At 46.7% G+C, this 17,671-nt stretch overlaps 2 protein-coding genes across 2 annotated transcripts; both read left to right on the top strand.

Moving 5' to 3' along the window:
• The first annotated feature begins 2,780 nt into the window (after nucleotides 1-2,780).
• On the top strand, nucleotides 2,781-3,881 carry Eddm3b (epididymal protein 3B). Its single transcript, XM_048435571.3, has one exon. The coding sequence runs from the start codon at nucleotides 2,795-2,797 to the stop codon at nucleotides 3,227-3,229; it is 435 nt and encodes a 144-aa protein (XP_048291528.3). The 5' UTR covers nucleotides 2,781-2,794; the 3' UTR covers nucleotides 3,230-3,881.
• Nucleotides 3,882-14,964: 11,083 nt separating this feature from the next.
• Nucleotides 14,965-16,351, top strand: Rnase6 (ribonuclease A family member 6). The gene is made up of 2 exons (XM_048435618.3): nucleotides 14,965-15,123; nucleotides 15,478-16,351. The coding sequence occupies exon 2, from the start codon at nucleotides 15,484-15,486 to the stop codon at nucleotides 15,946-15,948; it is 465 nt and encodes a 154-aa protein (XP_048291575.3). The 5' UTR covers nucleotides 14,965-15,123; nucleotides 15,478-15,483; the 3' UTR covers nucleotides 15,949-16,351.
• Nucleotides 16,352-17,671: the final 1,320 nt, after the last annotated feature.

Below are 17,671 nucleotides of genomic sequence, written 5' to 3'. Positions count from 1 at the left end.
TTGTTCTCTATGTGGTGCCTCCTGGCCGAAGCGTTTCTGACAAGGCAGAGGCAGGTGGATCTCAGTGAGTTTCAGGACAGTCAGGGCTACACAGAGAAACCCTGTCCGGGGGGGGCACACACCCTGTAAGAAGTTTCCAGAAATAAGGGTTGCCGTAACTTCTGAGCCACATCAGCAGTTTCACATTTCTCCAGCTATAGACAGGGGTGCTGCTCTCCAGTCTGGCTTGGTTTGCTTCCTAACACGGCTGTGTATCCAAGTGGCCTTTGTAATATCAGCTTCAGATCAGAGTAGGATTTATGGGTGTATGTGTAGAAAATATTTTCCACATTTAAAGTGAGTTATTCTTTATTTGACAAACATTGGATTGACTAGAAGGCAGAATGCGCATGATCCTGATACGGACGACAGGCCTTCATTTCATGCTCACACGTTCTTAGAATTCGTGGAGCAACTTGCTGAAGCCCTGTGCTATACTCTAAGACAGATGCTTTCAAAGACTTATGCCTTGGGCTGGGGAAGCAGGTCTGTACGAGAGCATCACCCCAGCATGCTTGAGGTCTTAGGTGCAACTCCCAGCACCACCAAAAAGAATTCTTCCTTCCTTCCTTCTTTCCTTCCTTCCTTCCTCCCTTCCTTCCTTCCTTCGTTCCTTCCTTCCTTCCTTCCTTCCTTTCTTCCTTTCTCCCTCCCTCTTTTCTTCCTTCTCCTTCCTTCTATTCTTCCTTCCTCCTCCTTCCTTCTTTCCTCCCTTCCTTCCTTCTTCCTTCTATCCTTTCTTCCTTCTTCCCTCCTTCCTTCCTTTCTCCCTCCCTCTTTCCTTCCTTCCTTCTTCTGCAACCTCTCAGCAGGTCCTTCCCTCTTCTTACATCCATCAAGTCATTACTTGCATTTAAGTTTTGAATAGTTTGTGGAAACACGCTAGGAAGGGCTCTGGACAGCTGCGCATATGATTGCCATTTTGTTTTTTCTCAGATTTATCTCTAAGTTATCCAAATCCAGGTGCTCCCAGTTTCTCCCTGGGTGTTCTCTCCCTGTCACTCGAATAGCTGGAGAAGAGGAGGATTGTGGAATGTAGTTTGGGCCAATCCCCTGCCCCAGTCTGTCGGTGCAGGATCCTGCAGATGCCAGGGGTGGATTTCCTTTGTCTCATGACCAGGTCTCCTTGTCCTGAAATAACTGGGCCTTCTAAGACCCCCAGCATACCTCCCCACACCTGGCTTTGGAAACAAGTTCTAACCGTAAACTGCTGCATGCGGACATTTTCGTGCCAAGGCAAACTGGAGAGAAACCCCACCAGCGCAGCTGAGCTACTGGCTGTCCTTGCGTTAGCGATAGAAAGCACGCTCCTTCATCCCCACAGACCTGCACATTGCACTTTTGACTCCTTGGTGGCATGGCCACAGTTCACATCCATGCCAACTCCCTGTAGAATATGGCCTAGCCATTCATGGACTTTCCCTAGTCTGTTGGAAAGTTTTCTGGTTGTATACCCACAACCCCCGTCTGGGGTCATCGCTCTCCAACACTTTGAAATTCCTTTGTGCCTGGGCATCCTTCCTTGATGTTTGCAGACCTTGCTTACGGCTATTCGCAGGGTGAACCCAACTGTTCCACATGAGAAGACATATGAACAGGCTTGCATAAAAAGATGTTCCTGACCCTGCCAGATGCCACCACCTCCGCAAATCCAGCTATTCTTTCTAATGTCATCCCTTTTTTTCTACCACTTTGGACTTCTTGGGATCTCCAGAAAGGACGGGGACTCTGTTCTTCAGATCCCCATCTCTCTGTACCCACCGCAACCAGCGACGTGTGTGCTGACGAGGTGAGTTAGAAGGATTGGTATATAGGAAGCTTGATTGAAAGGTCAGGCATCATAGGAAAGAGATTGACTGACATTTTAGGATTAAGGATGAAAACTGACCCAAATCAGAGAAAATATGATCTCAAACTCAGCTCAGCAATAACCCCTCAGATGTGGCTCCCACCCGACCCCACCCTCATGCAGTTTACCAAAGCATTTTTGTGACTCTCAAAGGTCTAACAGGCCCATACGAGGTCAGGGTTGTGAATCAGACAAAAGAGTCAATAGGGCCAGGTACATTCACATAATGAGGGCAGACTTTCCACACATGGGAGCCTGTCTTCTGTCCAGAGTCACTCTCGTGAAGCTAGTCTTGGCATTTGGAGATTTGAAACAACACCCTCAGACATTCTGTTCCTTTAGACATGTTCAGCAGGTACCTCTGACAGATCTTGGGGTTTGGAAGAAACAAAGGGATCGAGTTCCTGAGAAAAGATGTAAGAGTTTGTAATGGGGTTGTGTTTCCGCTAGGTTTTGGGGGAAATGCTATAAGGGGGTGAAGATAGGAGAAGAAGCTTCACGGAGCAATCAGTGTGACGGGCAACCTGGGCTACAACTGCAGGGACCCAGAACTTTCCTGCTTGGCAGAGTCTCCCAAGCAGTACTCTCCCTGTGTCTTCATGCGGGGGTTGGTCTTTAGACTCAGAAGACCTTTAGACTGAGGAGTTAACAAGAGCCCGTGGTGAAGGAGCAAGGGCATACAAGAAGAACCTCGAGTTTTCAAAATGAATTCCATCTTCTTTTGCAGTTTTATTCTTGGCTCACTCAGTCTGCAACATACTTTTTAAATTTGCAAAATTTAACTTTACTAATAAGGGATATCTCTGAGAAAACAAAATTGTGTTTCATGAATACAGCCTACAGGTTAGTATTTCATTATTTGCCTTCCTCTTCCCTGTGCCCATGTAGGTGGCCCAGGTGCCTGCTATGGCGTCCTCTCTGAAGGCCTGGGGTGTGCTTGTTCTCCTTCTGTGCCTGCAGCACAGCCCACGTGCACAGAGCTCTTCCAGGCGGCAGTTCTTGGATCAACATCACCTAAATACAGACAAAGAATTCATTTCATATGGCTGTGATGCCCTCATGACGGAGAAAGGTCTGAAACCCAAGAGCCTACACGTATTTGTTTACATGCCATGGTACAAAGTCGAGCACACATGCATGAGCAGCAATTGGAAAGATCGCTACAAAAATTCCTATGTCTGGACTCAGACTCCCGTTAAAGTACTCAGTTGCTATTGGGAGAAATTCAAAAAGAAATATACAGAGATAAGAAACTACAACTATGTTCAGTTCCATTGTAACGCAGATGGGTATGTCGATAGCATAGAGGACATGCGGTTGATGGAGCCCATCTTAGCCTAGAAAGTCTCCCGGCTCGCTGGGAGTCCCTGCTTACAGTACCTGCCGCCGCTCCGCTCGGCTGCACTCACGTCAGCATCTCCCCACCGCGCTGATTCTCGTTTTACAATCGTGCTATGCTGCTCTTTGCCTGCTTCTGTCCACATAGCCCCGACTCGGCTCGCTCGGCTTCTGTCGCTGGGACAGAGAGAAATCATTCAGGAGGAGCTGTTTACCTCCTGGTCCCGGGGCTTTCGGTGTGTAGTCTGCTGGTTCTGTCGTCCTCGGGGAAGAATGAGGCAGAGTATTATGATGGGAAAATGTGGAGGAGCCCAGAAAGTAGAAAGAAAAGGAGGGGGAAGGGTATGGGGACAAGAGGTGACGGTAGTCGCTGCGGTGGCCTACCTCCTCCAAGCTGGACCCTCAGACCCACCTAACTAGGAATTCATCAAAGGATGGGTCCACCACCAAAGTAAGTCACAACCTTCATGACCCAGCGAAAAAGCTGTCAACACAGGAGCCTGTGGGCAGACAAGGGACAGCCAAGTCAAAGGCATCTTCGTTGGACTCATCCAGGTTTTCTTTTTCTTTTCTCTGATGTAATCGTCTTTATGCCTATCCAAATTGAATGATCTCCCACAAATAAATCGCTATTACACTGTATGTCATACATATACATAGTATACATGCAGAGTGTGTATTGTGTATTAACATGAGCAGTGTAGTTACCTGTTATATGAAGTATGACTTTGGTTCATTTCATGTGTGCACCTACATACAAGTGGATATGCCTATGTGCTAGGGTAGAGACAAGTCTTGATTTGGCCAGTGATTATGATATCATCTTTAGCTCTTCCCAAACGGGAAATCAGGGCAGAGGGGAGCAGAAAACTACCATGTTGGGTCAAATAATATGGCAATGTCTCTGGCTCATAATAGCTGGTCCAGGAAGTTTGTATGTTTTTTTTTAAAGATTTATTTATTTATTATGTATCAAACATTCCTTCCATGTATGCTTGCATGCCAGAAGAGGGCACCAGGTCTCATCATAGATGACTGTGAGCCACCATGTGGTTGCTGGGAATTGAACTCAGGACCTTTGGAAGAGCAGGCAATGCTCTTAACCTCTGAGCCATCTCTCCAGCCCCCTTGTATGGTTTTTTATTGTTTTTTTTCTTTCTTATCCTTTGAGTTAGGATTTTAATTTTGACTTTGATAAAACATAGATGAAAAGTGTTCCAGTCATTTATTCTCCCTGACTGTAGAAGATTTCTAACACAAAACAAATAGTAGGGGCGCCGGAGAAAAGGCTCAGTAGGTAAGGACACTTGCCACTCCTCAGAGCACCCAAGCTGTTTCCAGAACCCATATCAGGGGTTACAACGGTCTATGACTTCAACTCTAGGTCATCCAACACCCTTCGCCTCCAAGGGCACCTGCACTATGTGACAAAACCACACGCAGACACATACCTACACATAGTCAAAAATAATAAAAATAAATCTTTTATAAAAACAAGGCAGATATTAGGCTGTTGTTTGTGTACAAGCCATAGACACCACCTGATCAAAACTAATCTTTCCTGGGAAGTTGCACTGGCTGGTTCATGTCAAGCTGACACAAGCTGGAGTCACCAGAGAAGAGGGAGCCTCAGTTGAGAAATGCCTACGTAAGGTCAGGCTGCAGGCAGGCCGTTAGGTCATCTTCTTAACTAGTGATTAGATTGATGTGGGAGGACTTAGTGCATTGTGGGAAGGGCCATCCCTGGGTTGGTGGTCTTGGATTCTATAAGCCAGTGAGCAGCACCCTCCATGGTCTCTGCAGCAGCTCCTGCCTCCAGGTTCCTGGCCTGTTCTAGTTCCTCTCCTGACTTCTTTCAATAACGATGAACAGTGATGTGGAAGTGTAAACCAAATGAAGCCTTTCCTCCCCGCGCTGCTTTTGGTCACAGTGTTCCAAAGAGCAACGCTAACTAAAACAGACGTCAGTGTGCTTCAGCAGTGGATGTGAGGTTTGAATGAGAGTTTAGTCCCCCGTTGTGCTGCTGCTTGGTGAGGCGGGGAACCTTCAGGTAATGGAGCTTTGCAGGAGGAAGCACACTGCTTGAGCAGTCTCAGAGAGTTTATAACCTCGTCCAAATTCCGATTTCATCATTCTGCCTTCCGAATGTGGTCGGACTTGTGGTCTCTTGGCTTCCTGCTCTAGGTACCTGCAGCCATATTTCCCCACCTTTATGGACTCTGTCTAGAACACAGTCATAATAAAGTCCAACGGCCAATCCAGCAGGTAAGGAGGAGACAGTGCCCTCAGGCCTGACCGGTCCCTGCAAACCATCCCAAAGGTGGAAGGAACTCAGGATACAACATTGCCCTCCGGTTTCTGCACGCATCACGCCACACCATGCATACAACACACTCACACATACATGTCACATACACACACACAAGAGTAATAATGCATTTTAATGACTTAAATTTTTAATGATGTATGTGTGTGTGGGGTGCCTGTGGAGGCCAGAAGGTGCTGGATCCCCAGAAGCTGGAGTTTCTGGTGGTGGTAAGCCACTGGATGTGGATATTGTAAACCAGACTCAGGTCTTCTCCAAGAGAAGCATCTTAACCGGTGATACGTTTCTCTAGTCCCAGAGAAAAATAAAAAAACAAAGTAAACCCTCAAAACTTTTCATCCGTCAAATATAGACAGATAGCATCTGCTGATTCGCTCATTGGAATGTTTGTCTTTAGAACCTATGGAGAAGGTGACTGGGGAGTACTTGATGCCCAAGTGTGAAGGCTTGAATTCAGATCTCCAGGATCTGAAAGTTTATGTTATGTTGACATAAAAATACCAGACACAGCAGACAGCCATAGACAGAAACTAACTTTATTAAAAGGGGAGGGGCACAGAAAGAAAAATTTCCTGAAGAACAGAGAGGGGCGGTCCATTTTTCCTATGGAGGTCTGGGATTTAAAGTGGTTTTGGTGACCTTAGAAGGATCATCCTCCATTATGGTTCTATTAAATGTCCATTTGCCAGAAATTAGAATCACCTGAACACAGAGCCTTTCTGGAGGAAGTGTGTTGACCGCCCTGATGGATGTGGAAGACTCTTCCCAACTGGGAGTGGCCCAAAACAGCATTGGCCTGTCCTCTCCTGCCTGAGTTAATTTGCCCAGTTGCTGTGTCTGTTGCTTCCTTTACTGCCATGGGAATCAGATTTTCCAGGCTTTCCTAGTGGCCTAGGGACCAGCTGCTCCCCAGGAATCTTCTGAACTTTCAGCACCAGATTGGGATTTCCCATCTCAGTGAGAGACACCGCCATGGGCTGCTCTGCGTGCCTGAGGACTGAGTAACGGCTGGGTTCTCAGCTCTCGGGTGTGATTGAGTTGTTCCTCTAGAGAACGGTTACTAACATACTTTGCCCTAATATTTTGATTGATCCATTTATACAAGGAAAAGAGAGCTTTTGAACCCACAACTTCAGGGGCATGCTGAGGACCCACCTCGAACGAATCTGTCCACCTGGCCCGGTCAGACGCAAGGTCCCAGCTTGTGGGAGGAAAAAGCCATTTGGGGGGTCTTTGCAGAGAAGTGAGGATGAAGCTGGACACTTGCCATCTTTGCTCTCTATCAGGGGTCCCTTTCCTTATCTGTCTGTCCAGTCTCTAGTCTGTCATATGGTTTGTATTTTTTTCTGGTTTTCCTTTCTTTTCTTTCTTCATTTTTTATTTCCCTTTGTCCTAAACTCTTTCCTTTCCGTTTACCTTTCCTGGTACGTAAGGCCTTGATGCTTCAACTTCTGAGGAGTGAGACTGGTTCCACATCGACATCCCTTTCTGCTAGGAACGTCCTCTTTGCCCCTTCCTGTCTAACAACCTAACACTGATCATTGAGCCCACCGTGATTTCTCGCTGCTGGTTGTTCATTCTCCCCAGTCGGATCCATGAACCAAGAGATTAGCAAACACAATAGCCGGTTTCCCTTTCCCACCTGTTAGAAGTCAGTGCTGGGTCCAGGAGACAGCACTACCAATCCAACAAAAGCATCTTGACAAGGCAAAGTTTGATGTATAAGGGCAAGCAGCTCACAGGGGCAGAACAGACCCACAGAGTGAGAAATCCAAGAGCTTTTATCCTAATGCAGGAATACCGTGTCCTTTCCCCTGGCTGAGCCCCAACCTCATAGGAGCAGAACAAACCCACAGAGTGAGAAACCCAGGAGCTTTTATCCTAATGCAGGAGTACCGTGTCCTTTCCCCTGACTGAGCCCCAACCTCACAGGAGCAGAACAAACCCACAGAGTGAGAAACCCAGGAGCTTTTATCCTAATGCAGGAGTACCGTGTCCTTTCCCCTGGCTGAGCCCTAGCCTCAGCCTTTCAAGGTTGCTTAGTCTGAAAAGAACTGGCACAAAGGACAGGAAAGAAAGCAAGAACTGGCAGGCATCTCAAGATCCAAGAATGCAGCCTGGCCTCCCTGTAAACAAAAGCTTTATCAGGTAGAGAACAGAAAAAGATTTAAATTCCTTGTCAGAAGCAAAAACTTTACGGTGTTTGACAGAAAGACTAATATTTAATGTTCCTTGCATACTAAGAACACACGGTACCGAAGGAGCTGACTGTGTGGTGGCAAACACTTACCCTGGATCTAGGGTGGGTTTACTGCAGACTGTGTGGTGGCAAACACTTACCCTGGATCCAGGGTGGGTTTACTGCAGCAGAGAGACCCCTGTGGAAACAGCTCTCAGCACTCCCGCAATCTAGATGCTCCTGGACTTGAGGAAGGTTATCTGAGCTACAACAGCAAAAACGTAACCAATGATCTAACCCCAGACAGGAAGAGCCCAGCACAAAACACAAGCAACATGAATACCCAAGACAACGGGTTTCCTCCAAAAATCTCTAACACCCAGTAACCTCTAAGAAGAACAACTTAAGTGAAAATCCAGACCAGAAAACCAAAAGAACAATTTAAAATACGCTTATAGAAGACACAAACTCCTGAATGAGTTCTTTTCTCCTCCAACATCATGCTTTTATTAATTATTTGGGAATACCATACAGTTCACCTCAATCACACTTGCTTCCCATTCCTCCCAGGTTCACCTTCCCACACTTGTGCCCCCACAAAAGAAAAACCAAGTCCAATCTGTGTTACTCATATACTCACTGGAGCATGGTCAACCTCCAGTGACCAGCCCTCAAGGAGAATTTAGTGTTGTGCCCCCCGACCTGGGGTGTGTGTGCACAGAATCCATCAACTGTGAGGAGCTACACTTCAGCATCTTTGTCACAGATTTTAAGGACTCTCTTCGATAGCTTCATGTCTGGACTGCTTCTTTGGGATGGTGGATGGGTGTTGTCATAGAAGCCTGCAATATCACTCATTTTTAGTTATGAGTCTGCAGTCATCAATACCACTGTAAAAGACGCTTTCCTACCCATAGAAGCCGGCGGCAGCATGGCTCACAGACACCAACACGGCTTGTGGCAGCAGCACAGATCACTGTCCATCAGTGTGGTTTCCGGTGACAGCACAGATCGCCAACATCAACGTGGTCGCTGGCTGCAGCATCGATCACGGAAGTCTTTTGAGAAGACTTAGCCCGAAAAATGAACCTTTCTTTGTCTCGGATATCTTGTTACTGCTCAGAGTCAGGATCTTGTGGCTGAACAGTGTGCCCAGGGGCAGGGCCTGGGAAAGTTCCAGCCTCTGTAAACCATCCTGCCCTTGGCACCTGCAGTAGTGACAGCTTCGTGCTCTGGGCCAGCCTGCTGTCCTAGCAGGAGCCCACAGGGTGAGTAGGCCAGTGGTGGTCAGAGCCTCCTGGCTGCCTGAGTGTTGGGTCCAGGGGGGTCACACAAAGATGAGAACACCACTAAGTCTAATAAACCAGAAGCAAACTTTATTCCAGAAACCAGATCTAAGGAAAACCAGAAGCAAACTTAAAAATAAAAAATAAAAAAAACACCGCAAGGCACAGAAGGTTATCAGCTACCGAGACCAGAGCCAGAGATGGTGTTTGTTAGGCTGTGACAAAAGGCCCGTTTCTGAACCCACTTTTTCTAGTAGGGGCACCAAGCATTAGCTCTGAACAAAGGAATTTTTACGATCTTGTCCTGTCCGGTGATCAGCCAACATAGACCCTAAGGAGAGGAGTGAGTTTTAACGTCAATGGGTAACTAGGCAGCTATCATGAAATATGTTTTAGAGGAGATTACAGCAAAAGTCACTAATTGCAAGAAAACAGATGTCTTTAGCAATTAGTCAGAAAAGGGACTGCTGGTAATATTAGAAGGTTAATAAATTAGAATTAATTGGTTCTTAGTTTGAGAATTTAGAAAATAGCAAAAAGTTATTCACACTATCTCAAGGTAAAACTCAGATATAGACTGCCATACTTTACAACCTCCATTATCAGAGCTCGTTAGTCAAATCCGTGTTTCTACCTTGTCCACTGTTTCTCCTGGTTCCTCCAGGCAGTGTACACTGGAGCCCCATGCCTCCCCTTAAAGGTGCCAGTTTTTCAGAGGCAGTGCCTAACACAGAGGTCGCATATCTCTGTCTCCTAAAGTTAGCTCAGTTCACATCTGTCGTTTATCAAAGATGGCCAGGACACTACTCTCAATTTGCAGGGAGAAGTTCTGGCCTTGTAAATAAAACAGCCGGTTGTAAAATGAAATGACCTAAACTTCCCAAGCAACTGAGAAAATAGCTCACTGTGAATGACTGATCCTTGATCTGCTGAGAGTCTGTTCTCATTCTCCTAGACTTAGAACTTTATATTTCTTTATTTCTACTTTCTAATTTTTGGAATCTACATTTTATTTTCTTATTCTTGGACTCTTCACTGAGGACTGGCTCTCCTCTGCAAGGACATGCTCCTTTTCCCCGAATGAATTTTAAGAAAAGACAGATTATCTGAATGACATAAAGAAGTCACATTTGGGATATCACAATATAATTCAGTAAAGAGACAGAAGCATTGAGCAAAATCCAAACGGAAATGATTATGAAATGAAATACTAAATCAAAGAGAGCTTCGATGAGATGAGGGACAGAGGAACATAGGCCTGTCACTGTCTTGATGAAGTTCATTTTCTCTGAAAGTTAAAGAAGGAAAAGGCAGGGGGAAAATCTCTGGAGCAACAGGTAAGAGCAGTGGAATTTTCAAACAGAGAAGATGCTTTTCTCAGGGTAAGGAAACTCGGGCAAGCACACAATAAGCACATAGAGGGAGATACCCACGGCAAAACAGAGGGAGGTTTAGGAATCTGAAAATCCAGCTTTTGAGGGACTGGGAGGCCTTTCCTTCCCTAGTTTAGGAGTTGGTCAGTTTGAATGAAGACAAGGTAGCTGAAGGGCATGCAACTTTGGGGTAAGCTGTCCAAGCCAGCCCTCTCAGGGGAACTCCCTCAGTGGGGCTCTGCTGGTGGGAGAAAGTCTTTCAGGCCTGTCTCAGCACGTCAGGCTTTTGTCTCATATCCACAGGGTGAGGAAGGAGCCAGCCATCTTTGAAGTTCCCCGTCTTTATGACCCTCTCACTCTGTCCTAGCAAGGAATCTAACTCATAGCCCCTCAGGCAGACAGGGAAGGTGAGAGCAGGCTCCCTACAATGATGGCTTCTTATTCCTAGATGTTTGTGAGGAGAGATGAGAAGGCATGTGGTCTGTATCTAAACAGGACCCCTAGGGGAAGCAGCCTGTGAAACACCCAACTCAGAGTCCAGCTAGAGGACTCCCGGCTCCAGGCCTCTTCCATCCCAAAGGCAGCTGTCATCTGAGGATGAACCTTCTACCTTTACTGCGTGTTCAATTCTTTGCCCCATAGAACGAGCTTGATACAGGAAACTCTGTTGTAGGATATTATTTTAAGGTGTGTTACTTCTGTTTATGCTCTGAAACATTTGTTCCAGATGCAAATGATGCAAAGATGTGTTTGATTAAATAAAATTCACCGGCAGTCAGGAGGCTGCATCAGCAGCTCGCTGGGGAAAGTGGTAGGGAGGAGTCAGGTGGAGAATGGATTTTAAGGAGGGGTGAGGAGAAGCAGGATGGTTCTGAAGAGACCAAGGAGAGGAGGTGAGCGCTTGCTTGCTATTCAGCCTCTCTGAGGAGCAGGATTTCACCTCAGCCTTTGAAACTTGCATTGCTTAGAGGGACAGAGATTTAGATAAATTCCCTTGTGGCTTTGAAAGCATTGGTGCCTGAGGGAGCAGACGTCCCTTCCTGCCGCTGGCTCTTGCAACACAACCTGAGCAGGGGAGTTGCAGTTCCTGAGAGGACCACAGTGGCTTAAAAGGCAGCAACAATTTAAGAAAAGAAGAACAAAACTCTTAGCAGCTCAATAGGGAAGACTTAAGACTTAAGACAGAGTAAAAGAATTGGGTCATATAGTCAAACTAAAGGCCACATATTTAAAGAACAACAATGTGGTTCAGACCGGCCTCATGGACCTCCTGTTCTCACCTCTGCCGTGTGTCCCACCAGCCTGAGCCTCCACAACCACACTGTTTCTGACATGTATGAATGAACACACAGAACGTCTGGGGCAGCATGAACCGTGGGACTAGAAGGGAAAGATTTTCACACCAAAGATGTAGAAAATGCTTTCCATAATGCATAGAAGAATTTCCCAAAGCAAGGGGGAAAGGCATGCCCATCCACATAGAAGAAGCACACAGAAGACCAACTAAAACCAGAAAATACAATTCCCATTTGTGTCATTTCATATTACATTACAGTTGTGACACTGAACGCACAGAACAAAGAAAGTGAATCGTAGAGAGAAAGACAAAACCATATCTGATGGCATCAATGGGGACTCATGGTAGGTCAAGGTGCGAAGAACAGGTGGCTATCAGGTGCTCAGCTCTGAAGGGCCGCCTGTGTCATCCTCTCCAGGGCTCAGAAACCATCAAGGCAGAGTGCGGAGGAAAGAACGGAACCGCTGGGTGATGACGATGGTGATGGCCTGGTAATGCTGTCTTCCAGGCGCAACAAACACCCGTGGCTGCTTGCTAGGGACTGTACAAGACTAAGACCATAACCTTTCAGTCAGAGATAGGGGAGAGGCTCGTGAGACCCCTCCAAGGGAAGCTCTTCCTGTAATGGTTGTTCTGTCTCTTTAAGAGACAAGCCACGCCCACTCCCTCCCCCATCTGCTGAGGCAGGCTGATCTTCAGCTTCCAGCCTGAGCTCACTTTCTTTTCCGTCTTCCTCTAGGAGAGGCAGCTTTGCTTCTGCCTCTCTCCCCACTTCTCCACTTCCCCCCTTCTCTGTCTCTTTCTCTTCTCCTCTCTCTCTCTCTCTCTCTCTCGCTCTCGCTCTCGCTCTCGCTCTCGCTCTCTCTCTCTTCTCCCCTTTTCCCTTCCCCTCCATAACCTCCTGAATAAATATTCAACCTCACTCTGCATGTCATGTCTATCCATGTCTCTGTCTCCTGCCCGCCCGCCATGTGTCTCCCTGCCTGGGACCAGCCATTGCTCGGGGACCGGCAGCCGTCTCTGCCTGGGACTGACTGCTCCCAGAGCTTGCTGCCTGCCGCCACATGGTCCGCCACCACCGCTCGGGCCACGGCTCTGGGACTGACAGCCATCTCTGCCTGGGACTGGTTGCTCCCAGGGCCCACTGTCTGCTGCTACACCATTTGGGATCTACAGCATTTCTGCTGCCTACTGCTACCGGGGATCTTACAGCGTTTTTTTAAAAAATCATAAAATTTACCAAGGCTCTGCACCTCTCCTGACACTGCCAGTTTCACGTAGCAGGGAAGGCTATGGGACAACATAAAACCAAAAAGTCAAAAGTCAGGTACATCCCATCATTTAAAAGTTAACTCAGCTCACATCAATTTCTGGCCATGAGTGGCCAGGGTTGGGGTATCTAAAAGCTGACCCTGAGTTTGCAGAGCAACCCTGAGTTTGCAGAGCGACCCTCAGTTTGCAGAAGGCTGCTTCAGTCTTGCAGACAGAGCTATGGGTTGTAAAGCAGAGTAACCCATTGTTAATAGTGTTAATAGTTAATCCTTAAGCTGCTGAGAAAGCTGCTGACAGCCTGTTCTCATTCTCCTAGACTTACAACTTTTTATTTCTTTATTTCTACATTCTTATTTCTGCGTTTTTATATTCTTATTCTTGGACTCTTCAGTCAAGAAGTGTAGAGCCAACAAGAAGTAGAGCTGTGTATAAGACCTCAAGTCCCATTTGCAGTGACCCACTTCCTCTAGCAAATCTCTACCTCCTAAGGGTTCCATAACTCTCCCAAACACTCCCACTGGCTGGGGCCGAAGTGTTCAGACACTCAGGTCTATGGGGAAGCACTCAAACCATAGCAGTTAAATCACATATAAACGCACCTCTCTGTGGTTATCAGTCAAAGTGAGCACAGTGGTACACATGCCTGCATCCCAGCACTTAGGAGGAGGAAACAGGAAGATGCTGAATCCCAGGCAAGCAGACACTATTGAAAGACCTGGATAAATACAGACCCACCCCCTAGAGCCAAAAATCTAAGCAGGGAGATAAGAATCAGAAATCTAGGATTAGCCGGTTCAGTTTCAGGAACTAGCTGAAGATAAAGTTAGATTGTAATCTTGAGAATAATCTTGAGAAACAGGGAGTTACCCCCTTGTGATTATCATTAGTATTTTTAGAATACGCTGTTTCAGGAACTAGCTGATTATAATCGTGAGAATAATCTTGAGAAACAGGGAGTTGCCCCCTTGTGATCATCACTGGTATTTTCAGAATTTTCTATGACGCCCTCCCTACCCGCTTCGGATTACTGGGCTGTGGTTTCTTCCCTTAAAAACCCCTTCTCCCAGTTACTCGGGGTCGAACTCCTCCCCTGCGTGGGTTATGAGTCTCGGCCCCAGTGCACTGGTTCCTGTCCTGTCAATAAACCTCGTGTGATTGCAGCAAGGACGGTCTCTCGTGAGTTACTGGGGGGAGTCATGTTATCCTGAGACCTGAGTGAGAGTCTCCCCTCACTGGGGGTCTTTCACTATCTGAAAGCAAACAAACAAAAACCACTTCTCTGAATAAAAGTGTACTAGTGTACACTTATCTGAGAAATGCAGAATTGATTAGAAAGAAATAAGGGCAGAGGCAGGGAGTCCCAGTGGAGGCCTTCCCTGAGACGATGAGGTGCAGCGATCCTGTCGTTCACACCAGGGGTGAGAGGAAAGAGATTCAAATCCAAGTGCCCTACACTTTCTCTTCTTCATGCTTTTGGGTCTCCTCACACACAATTCTGCCTGTGAAAGTCCTTGCCACTCTGTTCACCTGACTAATTATGCCTCAAAACGCAGCTCAACTTGGACAGTTGCGTGTCTCTTGTTCCCTTCGGTGTGAGTCCCACTGTGAGTACTATTCATGGTTCTTGATTCATACAAGCTTACTTATTCACCTGACTGTCTTTCACTAGACTGTAAACTCCTACACGTGAGTGACCTAGTATCTGGCCCTATAGACATATATACAAACAAGTGATTTTTATGTGTAGTTGCAGGAACTCATGTTGCCAAGTATATGGCAACTATTATACAAATATACAAAGTATATTTTTTGTTGAGAAACTGAAATCAAAGAGCTTCAAAACCAGTGGAGCTCCAGACGAAAAGGAAGTACTAACCCTTAGCAAGTGATCAGGTCCTGAAAACTGAGTTCTGAGCCGACTTGTTTCTTGAGTTGACTTTATTCTTCCTCTTCACTGACATCAAAACTCTGAAGTGCTTACTTGGAGGTGGAGCCCAAGCCCCACCAGACTTCTGCAAAATCTAAGGTTCCTCTTTCATGGCCTTAAGAATCCTTCTTGCCCTGCCCCACCTTTGCAGCTGTGACTGACTTGAAGCAGAAAAGCTCACAACCTTGGACTGATCAACTGCCCGTGTTCTCAGGAGGAACCCAGCAAAACCACCTGGTAAGAGAGGCGCTTCACGCTTCACGGCCCTGCCAGGCAGGGCTGCTGGCTGGGAAATTGCTGCTTGCAGAGGGAAGGTAAACATGTAAGGAGGGATTTCAGGAGGAAGTACTGTGTGTATGAACACAGACCAGAGAGAAGGATGAGATGTGCCTGCCACTTAGGATGTACGCGCGTCTGCGGTCTTCCAAATTGGGTTTCAGAGTTTTCATAGAATTATGAGACTGGTTTTCTTCCGTTTTTAAGAGTTATGAAATCTTAAAAGGAAGGGAAAAATACAGCAAACTAGTCATGATGAAAAGGTTTGCTCTTACTGTTTCTTCTCTTACCACAAACTTTCTTCTTCCTGCACAGAAAAGCATGGCGGTAGATCTTCGCGGGAGCTTTTCTCTCCTGTTGCTGCTGGGGCTGTGGGAGCCCGTGTGCCTCCTCAGCAGCACTCAGCCTAAGGGTCTCACCAAGGCCCGCTGGTTTGAGATTCAGCACATCCAGACAAGTCCTCAGCAGTGCAACATGGCGATGCATGGTGTCAACAATTACACCCAGCACTGTAAGCCGAAAAACACCTTTCTGCATGAATCCTTCGGGAACGTGGCTGCCGCCTGTGGCTCTCCCAACATCACCTGCAAGAACGGTCAAAAGAACTGCCACAAGAGCGCAGGGCCTGTCAACATGACGGACTGCGCGCTCACGGGGGGAACCTACCCCAGCTGTCGCTACAGCAGTGCAGTGAAGTACAAATTCTTCATTGTGGCCTGTGAACGCCCCAAGAAGAACGACCCCCCCTACCAGCTGGTCCCTGTGCACTTAGATGACATTGTCTAAGGCTCAGGACACCTTTCTTCTGTTTGACACGGGTTCTCTTTCCCTTCCTTCCACTGTTTCTTTCATTCCTACGGAAAAGGAAGGCCTTGGGAGAATTAGACAGCCTCAGCTGTCAGAGCAGAGTCAAGACAAAAAGAAATAGGGTGCGTGGGTTACAGTGGAGCTCAGGAGCTGAGCAGTGCTTAGCGCACAATGATCCCTGGCTTCCATCACTAGCCCCCACCACCCAAAAAGGAGAGACAGGATTATTTTTTGCTCTGGGGCTGCCTCTGTTGGGGAGGAATATAGAAAACAGATAAAGAAGGTCTGAGCAACTGAACAGTTTATCCTGCAGCTGTTCAGGTCAAGCTTCCTTGTGCTATGCTTACAGAAATAAAGTCATTTCCTTTTTCACTGTAATAAATTTTGCTGGTTTGTTGGTTTGTTTTGTTTTGGTGGTGGTGGTTGGGGGTTTGTTTGTTTAACAGGATCTGATTTGGTCAGACTGGATCCAACACCACTATATGTAGTCAAGGATGGTTATCAACCGTTTTATTAAATTACAGAAAACTTCGACAATTACAGTGAATTCCACTCTCCGTGGCCCCATCCTCACTCGGTCCCGTCTTCCTTCCTGCCAAGTGAGGGTTGCGTTCCCACACCAGGAGCCTGAAGTCGGGAAACTGCCAGGGGGGCACGGGCTGCACACAAGCCACACGGCAGGAGGCACAGAGCCACGCTGGGGAAGGTGGACGCTCTAGACTCAGACCTTTGACCTGAAGGCCGTATTTATACCATAGTCTTAGTTCTATTGCTGTGAAGAGACACCAGGACCTTGGCAATTTTTTAAAAATAATTATTTTATGTAGAATGGGTAAAACTTTTTAAAAGGTGTTATTTATCATGTATAAATTTATTTATTATGTATACAGTGTTCTTCCTGCATATATGTCTGCATGCCAGAAAGAGGGTACCAGACTTTATTTTAGATGGTTGTGAGTCACCATGTTGTTTCTGGCATTGAACTCAGGACCTCTGGAAGAGCAGCCAAGCCAAGAGCCAGGGTCTTAACCTCTGAGCCATCTCTCTACCAGACTAGTCTATGGGAAGCCTGTGGAGCTTTTTAGTTTAATTTTATTTTGTTTTAGTTTATTTTATGCTACATTTTTTTTTTTGAGACCGGGTCTCTATGTAGTCCTGTCTGCCCTGGAATTCTCTATGTAGACCAGGCTGGCCTCAGTCTCACAGAGATCTGCCGGCCTCTCCTTCCAAGTGCTGGGATCAAAGGTGTAAGGCACTATATGAACTTGAAGCATTCGCTTGATTGAAAATTGATGTGGATGAGCTCAGTTCACCGTGGGCAAGGCCACCCCTGGCTGGGTATCCCGGATGTCATCAGCAGGCAGGCTGAGGAAGCTGTGAGGAGAAAGCAAGTATAAAACACCTTCCATGAGCACCATATCAGTTTCTGCCCACAGGTTCCTGCCCTGACTTCCCTGGATAACTGACTACAAGCTATAAATAAAATAAACCCTCTCCTTCCCAAGTTGTATTTGGCCATAGTGTTTTTATCATTGCAACCACACAAAGGTGGCACACCGTCAGAAATAGTTATATAACAGAACATCATTGTTTACTCTGAGGTTCTCTAGACACCGATGTATCCTAATTCATCTTAATAATAAAAGCCCGGAATCAGATATCAGGATAAATGCTGAAAGATCAGAGAAGAAAAGGAGCCAGT

The sequence above is a fragment of the Myodes glareolus genome, chromosome 12 (assembly GCF_982192425.1).
Source record: "Myodes glareolus chromosome 12, mMyoGla1.1, whole genome shotgun sequence".
In the NCBI taxonomy this organism is placed as follows: Eukaryota; Metazoa; Chordata; class Mammalia; order Rodentia; family Cricetidae; genus Myodes; species Myodes glareolus.
The sequence above is the reverse complement of the archived record's forward strand: the minus strand, read 5'-3'. Positions and strand labels throughout refer to the sequence as shown.

Coding starts and splice junctions, on each gene's coding strand:
- Eddm3b (XM_048435571.3), top strand. CDS start 2,795: ATGGCGTCCTCTCTGAAGGCCTGGGGTGTGCTTGTTCTCCTTCTGTGC.
- Rnase6 (XM_048435618.3), top strand. CDS start 15,484: ATGGCGGTAGATCTTCGCGGGAGCTTTTCTCTCCTGTTGCTGCTGGGG.